Genomic DNA, 12226 nt, shown 5'->3' with positions numbered 1-12226 from the left:
TGAAATGAACATGGGATCATTTTAATATACAATAACTGTTTCTGTTCCTGTCAGCAGGCAATAAGACAAAAAAACTCCTTGAAACAAAGAGTCAGTGACTTTCTCTTGACTGTAACTCTAGCAAATATAATGCACTAGAAATAGATTCCAACACATCCATTTTAATCATAGTAGCACCAGGTGGCCTCTTCGCTGAGTGTCATACTTGGCAACCTTCTAAAAATGGCAGCAGGTTGTGTTTTAGAAACAGTTGTAGCCTGGTCCCAGTCCAGGGGCCTCCAGGGTGAAAAGGCTACTAAATACAAACAAATAAGCGCAATATAAACCAGATTTTGAATATCCTCGAACAAGGCCACAAGCTGGAAGGTGGAGGACCTGTTGTAGGTACATTTCTCCTGAGGTGGCAGCAGTGTTGGGTCCCTCATGGGTCTGGGCCTCATGGCCAGTTCTGGGAGAGAAGCCAGTCAGTAATTTCCATTTGCAGGAACTGCTGGTTAAAGTTAAGAATACCCTGAACCTTTGAGCATCAGCCAGAACCTCTCTAGAACATCTTTCAGTGTCATTTTCTCAGCAGTCCTGAAAAACTGTTGGGTGGATTTTGATGCTGATTGAGTAAACTTGGAAAGAACAAAAACAATATGTGCAATTTTTTTTGCACTTCGTCATCTTTGAGCAGCAGTCTTCTCCACTCAGACATCACCTACAATGACGTAAAATTCCCCATATTGGCTAATATAGAAAACCATTATTCTTTTTCCTACATGCTCATAGAACTGGACTTACGTCTAAGTCCTAAGGAAAGCTTGAAAGGGTCAGTTATGAGGCCGTTCCTGTGAACATCTGCTCCACCTCACACTTGCCTTGAGTTCCCCCAGTGAAAAGACACCTAGTGTCACCTAAACATCTGTCTTCAGACTATTAAAAGCATTTTTCCCCCCAGATTTTATTTTATTTTTTAAACATAACTGCTGTGGTTTAAATGTGTATGAAACTGAACCTGTGGACTGAATGTTCCATGCATGAAGTTGAAGTGTAGCAGACCGGCCTCTTGTTTAGACAGCGGTGTGCAGTCAGGTGTGTACAGTTCAGTGTCACAGGGTTCTTCCTTGAGGTTAAAAGGAACAAACAGTGGGGGTCTGGCTGACTAATTATCACTGTATTATTGATGCAAGAGATCCAGTTGCAGCTGAACCCCCCACTAAGTGTAAGAGAGCACAGGGCAGTGGTAAACTAGTGTGAAAGAACAGAATATGTTTCCATTATGCAGCAGTTCTGGTACTTTTTTCCCACACATATGACCCAAAAATCTAATTGTAACACTGATTTATATATATGTGTGTGTGTATGAATAATATTTAAGAACGCACTGTAAATCTGCTCATGGAAATGTCTACATTTCTGAAAAGTTGACTGGAGTAAATACTGGATAATTTTTCAGACATACTAACACGACAGCTTCATCTGTCTGAGGATACAAGTCCCAGATTCAATACACATGAATCTTTCAAAAGCCCAAACCCCATATATGTTCAGTTTCCAGTATAAAAAAAAGCTTAAAGAGCTACAAATCTCCACATTTAAGATACTGGAACATGATCATTTCTGCCATTTTGAGATTGTTTCAGCCAAGACTTTATCTGCCAGGTTTAAAACCGGCAAAATCAAACACTTTCATGACACGAATTACCATCAGGTGCTGTTTCCACTGAATTTTAAATCTGTGTTAACCTACTTCTTCCTCTGTCTCAGCCATTTAAAGATGCACACCAAGGATTTTATGTGTTTAGTCATCAGGATCGGGGGACATAATTGACCCAGTTTGTTTTTTTATAAAAACAAAACGTGATTTGAATGTGCTCTATGGCTTCAACCATATTTGTACTGTACAACAGAGGTTAAAATACATGTGGCTACAATGTCCCTTTAATTTCATTAAAGATTTATTGCAGGGGAAACTTCATTATTGTTTGTTGACATATCTGTGTCAGAAGATATTGTGTGTTTATTTAGAAAGCATAGGAGCCTTGATTCGGCTACTTTGAGGGTAAAATATAAGAGATATATTGCAAAGACAAATATTGATATTCAAGCAAAAACAACAATAATTGTTGTCTAACAGCTCCTTTAAATGTTTATTTCAGTTGAATCTTGCTGTGTAATGCAGCATCAGCCATCTACTGCCTCAAAACATTCATAAATTATGATCTGAATTTTAGAGGACACAGTGATGCAAGAATGAACATGACTGAGTTGAATAATTTAGGAACAAATGTATGACCACAAAAAGAGCCGTTCTTTTTCGCAGCTGCCCTTTAAAGTCTAATCAATAACGATTTTGGTTGTACTAGTCAGTGAAACAGTATGTTTCACATCTGTGTCATGTCTGTAAGATATTGTATGAATATGTGTGTGGGTGCTGTGGGGGTGGGGAGGAAGGAGGATGCTGATGGAAGAGGGGGGGAGGGACGGATGCAGGGATCCAAAGACAATCAGGAAGTGAGGAAGAGCTGAGGAGGAGGTGGATACTGAGCCTGTTTCCATGGTAACCTGCCAGCAGAGGGTGTTGGGATGGTGATGGGGTTGATGGGGGTGTTGTGTGTCTATGTGTAACATGGTGGGCCAGTCGGGCTGAGCTCATGTCTGGCTTAGGTAGAAAAAAAAAATCATCCAATAAAGAAACTGTCACAGTCAGCTGCCGATCAATCACGTCTAATTCTCTCTGATCAGTAGATGAAGTGCTGATTCGTTTTAGGTTATTGTGTGTCTGTGTTTGCTAAGAGGGTGAGTGAGCAATCATTTTTGATTTGATTTCATTTATTAGGATCCCATTGTCCTCTTTAATCAATTAGGAAATTGTTGCCGGGTTTCACACAGCCATGCTCTTACCCAAAAATCCCGTTACACCCCATCACAGACCAGCTCACAGCTCTGCACAGTGCTACAAAAAGCAGTATGGTGTGATGCTTTGGCTCCAAAATATGTTCATCTTACATTGGAATCAACGTATTTTGATCAAACAATGTAATGATATTAAAAAGAAAAGTCACAGTGCTCTCTGTGTTACACTGAATCCAGGTAGCCTAAAGGTGCTCATGAAGAGCAGGATCACAGCAAAGAAAAGAAAATGTTCTTCAGGCACTTTGAGGCAGATCAAGGACCAGAGATGTATGAAAAAAAAAAGCCTTTACTTATTCAAACCTATTGGCTAAGTTTAAACCAGACCAGTTCTCCACCAAGGTGGAAACTGAAGAACAGACTGTATTTATCTGCTAAACCAAAAGAAATTTATTAAAAATGAAAATAAAATTTACTTTTAAAAAAAAATTGAACTTGGAATAATTGTAATATAAAAAATATATTTTATTTTATTTTATTTCATTTTATTATTTTTTTTTTTTCAAGAGTTAATACCATTTAGGAACATTGGCAACTGACAGAAAAATACACTTTTTTATCAGTTTAGGTGTAATATTTACTTTAAAAAAAAAAACATTTTCTTTTTTTGAACAAAATACAGTCTGTGAAGATTTTTTAATTTTTTATTTTTTTTACTATACAGTCACTCGCTAAAATACAAAAATAAATAAATAAATAAATCCCTCCCATTTTCTACTTAGTTCAAGGTTCAAAGTCTTTATTTATCACAAACACAGTCATACATGGTATAACGCACAGTGAAATGTCTTGCATACTGTTCCACACCGAAACAATGTTAAGAAATAAATAAAAATAAGGATAAACAAACAGGAAATAAATATATATACGAGTATATATTTATATGTATATATATATAGGGGGAGAGAGAAAAAGGGATAAAAACAATAAGCAAAATAAATTAATCAAATTTTCAAACAGTGCAAACGGAGATGGAATAAATAAGGAAATAGAGGACAAGGTTTGGGTAATGAGCTGCCAATAATTGTTCTGTTATGGTATGGAGCACTGCATATCCTCACATTACATATCTGGCTTCATAAATGACTTAAATGTTGAGTTAAATTTAAATGTATAAAAAATAGTTATCCATTAATTTTGAAACTATAATAAATGATAAATGATCTTTGCAAGCCTCCACATGCGGTACATACACTCTTTTATACATCAGACTGTAAATGTGGTTCAAAGCCGTAGATGTTGTGTTTTTTTGTTTTGTTTTTCTTCTGTACATTTGAAGTTATTCTGGCTTACATCATTATTTGTAGAAAAATAAAATCATCCCAGTGAATTTGTTATAAGAATTTATATGTTGCTTTTAGTCCATTCATCTCTCTGTCCTGTGGGTTTCTCTGCTGGGAGGGGGGGGGATGCAAACACCAGATATTCTCAATCACGTGGTGTCTTTGCCAGCTGACATATTATCAGTGAATCAAGTAGAAGTCAGGGTGATGTTTATTTATTTATTTATTTATTCATTTATTTATGGATACACACGCTCAAGGTTTTGATTTATGAGCAACGTTCATGCACACACATGTCGGATAATCAGGTCTGGTGATGACTCATTGGTGACACACACACACACACACACACACACACACACACACACACACACACACACACACACAGGTCTGTAAATTCACTCATGCAATCTGAGTCTTATCAGCAGTTGACTTACAGGGATAACAGAGGTCTCCTCATCATCTCCCGCCTGTCGACGTTTAATAATTTATGAGCAGAGAGCTGCTTCATTAGGACAGTAGGGACACATCTGATTCAACCATTCCTTCACTGACAACTGGATGATAACGAATTACAGCCCAGAACAGAGAGACTGAGTTCTCCTGACATTTCCCTGATTCTGTGTTTACATAATGAATCCTGGCCTGCATATCAAACTAGGGTTGGTTAGTATGTTGTTATTGACCAACAGCAGTGAACTAAAACATTGTTATTGTTGACCTCTTTACCTACTTATCTCGCCTCAGCACTTATCAGACCTATTTACCCAGTTTATCTAATCAGCCAGCAGAGTCAATCTCTCCCAGGGATTGTTATAAATCATGGATTTGTCTTGTTGTCCAGCTGCTAACAGGTTCACTGTTTATGTCTAACTGATCAGACATTATTCAGCCGAATGCTGCATTGCTGCACACTTGTCCCAGCAGGGAAAAGACTGGTTGGTGTTGTTTTACAGCGAGCCAGGCCGTGCTGAGAGGCAGCTTGGAGGTCAGTGGGTACTGCCTGGGCTGAGGCTGCCCTCTGCTGTGAGACAAGGAGAAAAACAGCTGCCTTACGACGCAGTTTTTGGGCATATTGATACATTTTAGTGATAAAATAAAGGATCTCTACTGAAAGTGAAACACCTGAAAGAGCAGAAGAAATACTTGGGCTCTTTATTGAGCTATATATTCCTTTATAATGACTGCTTTCAGTCTTAGATTACCTTTACTGACTGGACAGATGTGCAAACTGACTGTAGCACCAAAGCTTTGAATATATAAATGATTTACCAATGTCATTACACTTGTTACCTCCAGTTGTGCAAACACAGTGTGGCTGTTGTGGTTAAGAGAGGTAATTGAATTATGAGCAATATTTAGCATAGGCTAATAACCAGTCTGTTTACATTTGATGGCCTTAAGTAGTTTAAGTTTGCCCTCTTTTTCCCCTCTATTGCACAAGTTAAATATTAACTCAGTCGGCCATTTATTGGGGCAGAAGAAATCGAATTAGGCCACAGGGAGTAAAAACATTATTGTCTGCTATGCACCTTCAAACAGTTGTAGCACCAGATGCACCACTTTTTCTGTAAATTTATTGGAGTCTCTACAGGCTAAATTATGGATGATTGCATGTCTGCTAGTGCAGCAGCACAAACTCATTATGTTAAAGAGATGAGTCCTAAACGTCATGTAACATGTAACACTACCTTCTAGATCAGTGGTCCCAGCCGTTTTGGCACCTGGCCCATAAGATGAAGCAATGTCTCTTGTGACCACTCAGTTTACACATTTCCTCTTCGACTGTTTAATTTGATTGATGCTTGAAGGCCTGAATAATCCAAAGCATACAGTTTGACAAAGGAAATGAAGCAGACAGTTAATACATGCTTGGAAGTGTGTGTAATGCATGTAAGCTTGAACTACAAATGTTTTTTCTGTGTGAGACTATGCAGAGAGAGAATAGCTAACAGCTAAATCATCTCTTTTTAGCTGATTTTTGTGCAGGGTCCTTGTTGAATAAAAGAAAAAATATAACATTGTGCAAATTAATACTTGTGTTTCTATCCTTTTTATTGTCTGATTTGTCCTGACCCCTATGTTTGGAACCACTGTTCTGAATAAAACTAGGAAATAACTCTTAACTTTGTGGCAGGTTTTGAAAGAGTATAAGTAGCCCTATAGGTCAGCTAGAGAGCATTCCTCCATTCATTTCCTGTTTGTATTTGTTTCTAGTCTAGAGGCCCTCTTTGGTGAAAAAGTTTATTTATTTTTACTTCGTTAACATGTCCATATGGTGTTCTTATACACTACAAAACATCTCATGGGTCAAAAAAAGCAGTCGACATGGCTGATCATTTCCACTTTAAGACTGCAGTGGGCTGATGACAGTTTGAAAAACACAAATTTAGACCTCCAGGCTTTAATACGTAACAAACCTACTGTCATCTAGCAGGATGGAGTTTTCTGTGTAATTATTCTTTGTCAGCATCAGCTTCTGATTTGAACATGAAGTTATTCCAGTATTAAAACTTGCCATTGTGTTGAGCAGAGTAGTTTCACAGTGAGGTGAGCTGGTGAATTTGAGCTGCAGTGAATGGTGGTGTGATGGGTAGAAGACTGCCAGGGACTTCTACCTCTACATGTGCAATTTTGACACATGGAAATGAGTTTTTGGGGCTATAATCAATGATCAGAGGGAGACTTTAGGGTTGCCTCTCCCAGCATGCTGCAGGATTAAAGAAGTACATACCCAGGAACCATTAGGTTGTTTTGGAGCTCCACCTGCTGGAGATACTGTGCACTTACAGGCACACTCAGCGGAACATTACTGAGATTGGAATGATACAAATTTCTCATCAACAGAAGGTCATCTCTGCATTCACATAAAATCTTAGTGTGGTTGCTCACTGAGTATTGCTGGGATTTTGATTTATTTTGTTTTATTTTAAATCACATACAAACTAAATCTCGTACTTGTGCAATCACTCTTACCTGTAAAAGAGTGTGAAAAGGGTAATTTTGCTTACTAGGTGTATGATATTTTTCAATAAAGTCCCTCTTCAGTCACTGATTAAACCCCTAAAAACTCATCTGTGTGAGCCAAAGTTACATTTTTAGAATATTTTATCACAACAAGAACGCCTTTATGGATTAACATGGCTTAGATGTAACTTTAAACTGTTGCTTATTTTAGAATGCACAGATCCATGAAGTGTCTCTCTCCACCCACCCCTCCCCACTTGCTGCAGCTCGGGCACACCAGCTCACCTACAGCTCTGCTCAAACAATATTAAAGTACTTCACTGTACATGATGGTACTGTAAGTTGTACTATTATAGTATTAGAGAAATTTCTATGTGTTCAAACCAGAAACCAGTTCTGAAGACAAATAATGACACAGAAAGCTTCACTTCTCAACGTAACAGTACTGGTTCCTTAAGTATGTCATACAGAAAACTTGTGTTTCTGAAACTGTTGTTGGTGGATTACAGTTTCAAGGTACAAATGCTCAACCATGGTGCTGACTGCTTCTTTTTACTTATAATGTGTCATATAGAAAATATTATATGGTAACATTAACAAGATATATATTTTTTAAAATCTATTTTAACCCATGAGCTTTATAATGTAAAAGAAACGTATGTGACTAAAGTCAAAATTAACCATAGGTATCATAATAGTGTAATTTGTAAAAACATATAAGGTCACCATGGAGAATTTACACTTTTATTTCTGTTTAAGCCCCACTCTAAGGAATCACTGGATAATGAGAAAAGCAAATTTCAAAACAGGATTTTAATTCTGAAAAAGTATAAAACATATTTGATTTTCCTCAGTATCATAATCAGGCACTTTGTACAAATTCAGGTCATGCAGGATAAAATGTGACCACATTACTTTAATCAACCATACACACCACCAGAACACTACTGGTTGTTTCTACATTGTATTTTAGGTATTATTCTAAAATAACTCACATATTTGTTCACTTTTAGTAGCTTTCATTGCTGCGAAATCTGAGCAGAATAATCTGACAGAGAAACATTGTAGAAATTAAAAGGAAATTCACATCTGAGCTGCTCAGCAGGACTCAGGAGCGTTACGTTAGTATTGTTCAACCAAGTCAGGAAACTTGTCAGGTAACTGTTGCAGTGGAACCGGTTCATTGTCAGGTCAAGGTGACTGAGGGAATGGAAGGCAGCAGGGTCAGGGGATGCTATGAAATTGTTGGAAAGGTCGAGGGATTTCAGACTTTTGGGTAATACATCAGGCTGGAGATACGTCAGGGCGTTGGATGAGAGATCCATCTCCCTTAGTGAGGTGAGACCCTTGAAAATGCCTTGAGGAAGAGACTGCAGTCCGTTCAAGCTCAATCTGAGACTGATCAGATGCCCAAGATTGTCAAATAAATTAAGGCATTTTCCCTGAGCCCAAATGCACTGCAGGGAGTTGCTGTGAAGATCAAGAACTTGCATATCATTTTGACCAACTTGACTACTGAGCGGGCACCACCTAATTGTGTTTCCCCCATGGAAGAGATGCTGGAGGCGTCTGAGCTGAGTCATAAAGGTGTAAACACCCCCCAGGTCAGTTAACCTGTTGTCCTGAATGTTCAAATGCATGACGTTACTGGCAAACCGACTGACACTGAACACTGATGAGGACGTCAACTTATTATCATTCAGCAGGAGATAATCCAAACTCGGTAGAGATGCAGGGAAGCCTAAATCCTGCACAGAGTTTCCTGTCAGAAATAATACTTTCAGGTTGGGCAGTCCACTAAATGAGCCATAACCCAGTGCACCAATGTGATTGTAAGACAAGTCTAACACGAGCAGGTTTGTCAGAGAAGCAAATGTGTGGGAATAGACTTCCCCAAGCAGGTTGTGTGACAAGTTGAGCAGTTTTAAATGACCCTGGAGACCTTCAAAGGCATTTCTGTGTATCTGATTCACTCTGTTTTTTGAAACGTCAATGATTGTGACTTCTTTCAGCGGACTAAAAACCCCGGGTTCCAGTGCAAATATCCTGTTTCGAGACAGATCCAATGAGCGGACTGAACTGTTCCTCAAGCCCTCAAATGTGCTGCGATCTGGATCAGGGAGATTACTGAATGAAAATCCTTTGCCTATGTGCCCTGAGAGTTTGAGATGGGAGATCTTTGTCCCCTCAATGGCTCTGAAAAGCTGCTTTAATTGACCCACACTGAGCCTGCTGTTGGACAAGTCTAGTGTCTGAAAGGACATGCCTCTGAAAGGATTCCCACATTTCTGCCAGTCAAAGCTGTCACTAGACATCGCTTTAAGGTTGATGGAGTTCAAGTTCAGGACTGTAAAGTGCTTTCCCTGGAAACCGACAAGATCTGACTCGCAAATTTGGTCAATTTGGTTCAGCATAAGATTCAGTTCTTTCAAATGAGTCATGTTTGCAAAGAAGAGTGATGGTTGGAGTCTTTTTATCTTGTTACCAAACAGGTCAAGAGTTTGTAAGGATGAAAGTGGCTCTAGATAGTTGTCCTTCAGTATAGACTCTGTAAGCGAGCAGTAATCCATTTGGAGATTCTGCAAACTGGACAGTCCCTCAAAGGCCTGCAGCTCTAGCTGAAGTCCAACGTTGAAGCCAAGCACCAGCCTCCTCAGATGTTTCTGTCTGCTGAAGGCGTTATTCCTAATCACTAGCGGCACACGCTGTTGTCCAAGGTCCAGCTCCTGCAGCTCCTCCAGGCCTGACAGGGACGTAGCATTGATCTCATTGATGTGGTTCATCTGCAGGTACAGGTGGGTGATGTGAGGAGGGAGAGGAGGAACCCAGCGGAGGTTCTTAAGACCACAGTTGGCTACTGAGCCCATTATGCGGCAAGATGAACAGCTTAACACCTGAAAGTGGAAATGTAACATTCAACTATAAGACTGGATTTGTTCATTTTCAAGTCAGGCTATAGTTAGTTAAAAGTTAACTGAATCCTAACTGTCAGTAAATGGTCTAAATGGTCTGCACTTACATAGCACCCTTCCACCTTAGTGTTTTAGCGCTTTACAATGTTTCCCACTCACACACCAATGGTGCCATGCAGGGCTCCTGCCTGCCACTGGAAGCAACTTAAGGTTCAGTTTCTTGCCCAAGGAGGGGTCGGATTGAACAACCAAACTTGCGATCAGTGGTAAACCCACTCTTCCACCTGATCCAAAACCGCCCACAACAAAAGGGAGTTATTTCTGTGTGTTTGCCTGGTGTGTATCATAATCTGTTTTGCTTTGCTTTCATCTCTGTTAAGCAAAAAGTTCTCGAATTAAATGTAGCAATTTACCTCCTCCTTAAAACAGACTCTAAACTGTGCCTGGTTTCTCATGCTGTGACACATTTAAAACCAATGTTTGAATTATTTGGTTTCTGGAATGTGAAAATAGATACTTAGCCATAAATTGATAAAAAAATTTACAACCACTCAGATGAGAAATCGTAAACTAAATAAGGAAGTCACACAAATGTGCTTGCAGACAAGTCAAAAACATTTTTGTTTTTGTGGGTCCTTTATTCATTCAATGTCTCATCTTTCATGCTTGGAGAAGTTTGTTTATGAAGTGTAAATACACTGAAACTATGCGCTTTGTCAATTATTTAGTCTATTTTGTCTTATTTAATATCAATTTACTCTGATATTCATTTCCTCTTTATTGTATCGTTACCATTCTATGTCTTTGTCATTCAAATTTTGCCACAACTGACTGAGAGGAGGAAAAAAATGAATATAAAATACATGTACATTTAATTTATTAAAGAAAAATAGCACCAACCCTACTTAAAATTAGAAGTTGCCTCTAACACATAAGTAATGCATGGGACTGACAGTGCCAATAATGTGCACCCTACACATTTAGAGCACGCTTATACATAGTTTTTATCTGATTCAAATAAACACAATGTCTTGTCAAATTATGTTTACATACCTGTAGGAGAACACCGAGGGCCACCACCTGAAGGCCTACCGTCCACATCCTCACACCGTTTAAAGAAATCCAAGAAATCTTCTGTTCTGTGATAAAATAACGATCTCGTCTCGGCAAAGTAAAACTCTGCAGAGGATTCTGCCGCAGCGTATTTATCTGGAACTGTTTGTGTCATTTGCGTCACTGTTACATTGACCCCGCAGCATAAACATGGAACTGAACGGGATTTCCCTTTTAAGTCCAGATTTACATGAGGGAGGGAAGTACCTTTGCCATTGCACAATTGGCTGTTTTCAAAAATCTGCTGTTGCCAGATTTCTATTGTTTTACCTGTTAAAAGGTTTTAATCAAAGACATGCACTTTAGTGCAGAGATTCAATGATGAACAATGTTTTAGAGACATCTCCATGTAAATAAGAGTGTAGCTTTGCAAATCTAAATACATCTTGATAGCTGGCATTTAAATGTATAAATCAATCCAGTCAACTGTCATTTCCTTTCAGCTTATGGTAGAAGCACGTATTTACTGTATAAAAATATATGCATGTATTTTATGGAAACAAACAAATAAAACACACACAACAGCTAATCAGTTAACATGCTATGACATGAAACAAATAAAAATCTTTCCTTTGAATTGATTGATTGTGTATTGGATTATCGTTCAATTTGTAACTCTTCAAATATTCTTAATTATTATAAACATTAACCTAAGTTAAAACTTTAGCTGCTACATTATGCACACATTAATGTCATTTTTGTGGAAATGTTTTTCAGGTACAGTATTTTACAGGGGGCTCTATGATCAGTAATTCTGTTCTTTTGCAAATGATGAAATTAGATGTGAAGTTCATTTATGTTCTAAACATATCCGGACACAGTTAGATTCAAGAGGAAGCTGTTTTAGTCACATTTGTTCTGACTTCGATTAACATTTCCTGTCATGCCAACACTGTGTACACTCTGTACACTATTTCAGTGAGTTGCATGTTTTATTTCTCAATTTCCTGAAAAGGCTTTTCCTCTGTCACATATTAAGACATTGTTGATTTCGCCATCATATGTTGAGTAAGTTTCTCACACTGTTGTTGACACTCATTTCAGGAATTCTAGTAC

The 12226-nt window shown here is 38.4% G+C and overlaps 1 protein-coding gene across 2 annotated transcripts; it reads right to left on the bottom strand.

Moving 5' to 3' along the window:
* Nucleotides 1-7939: 7939 nt before the first annotated feature.
* Nucleotides 7940-11275, bottom strand: LOC103355289 (toll-like receptor 5). Of its 2 annotated transcripts, none has more exons than XM_008279026.1 (2): nucleotides 11111-11275; nucleotides 7940-10039 (listed from the first exon to the last, which is right to left on the bottom strand). In XM_008279026.1, exons 1-2 carry the CDS (start codon nucleotides 11156-11158, stop codon nucleotides 8165-8167), a joined length of 1923 nt encoding a protein of 640 aa, XP_008277248.1. In that variant the 5' UTR covers nucleotides 11159-11275; the 3' UTR covers nucleotides 7940-8164. The 2 variants fall into 2 exon arrangements, with proteins under 2 accessions (XP_008277248.1, XP_008277249.1); XM_008279027.1 differs by having other exon boundaries at nucleotides 7940-10045; nucleotides 11117-11275.
* Nucleotides 11276-12226: the final 951 nt, after the last annotated feature.

This window comes from Stegastes partitus, unplaced genomic scaffold (genome assembly GCF_000690725.1).
Source record: "Stegastes partitus isolate 25-593 unplaced genomic scaffold, Stegastes_partitus-1.0.2 Scaffold142, whole genome shotgun sequence".
In the NCBI taxonomy this organism is placed as follows: domain Eukaryota; kingdom Metazoa; phylum Chordata; class Actinopteri; family Pomacentridae; genus Stegastes; species Stegastes partitus.
The sequence above is the reverse complement of the archived record's forward strand: the minus strand, read 5'-3'. Positions and strand labels throughout refer to the sequence as shown.

Excerpts from the sequence above, each read along its gene's own strand:
- LOC103355289 (XM_008279026.1), bottom strand. The coding sequence starts at position 11,158 with ATGTGGACGGTAGGCCTTCAGGTGGTGGCCCTCGGTGTTCTCCTACAG. Across the intron at positions 10,040-11,110 it reads CCCTCGGTGTTCTCCTACAG|GTGTTAAGCTGTTCATCTTG; the intron begins GTATGTAAACAT and ends TTCCACTTTCAG.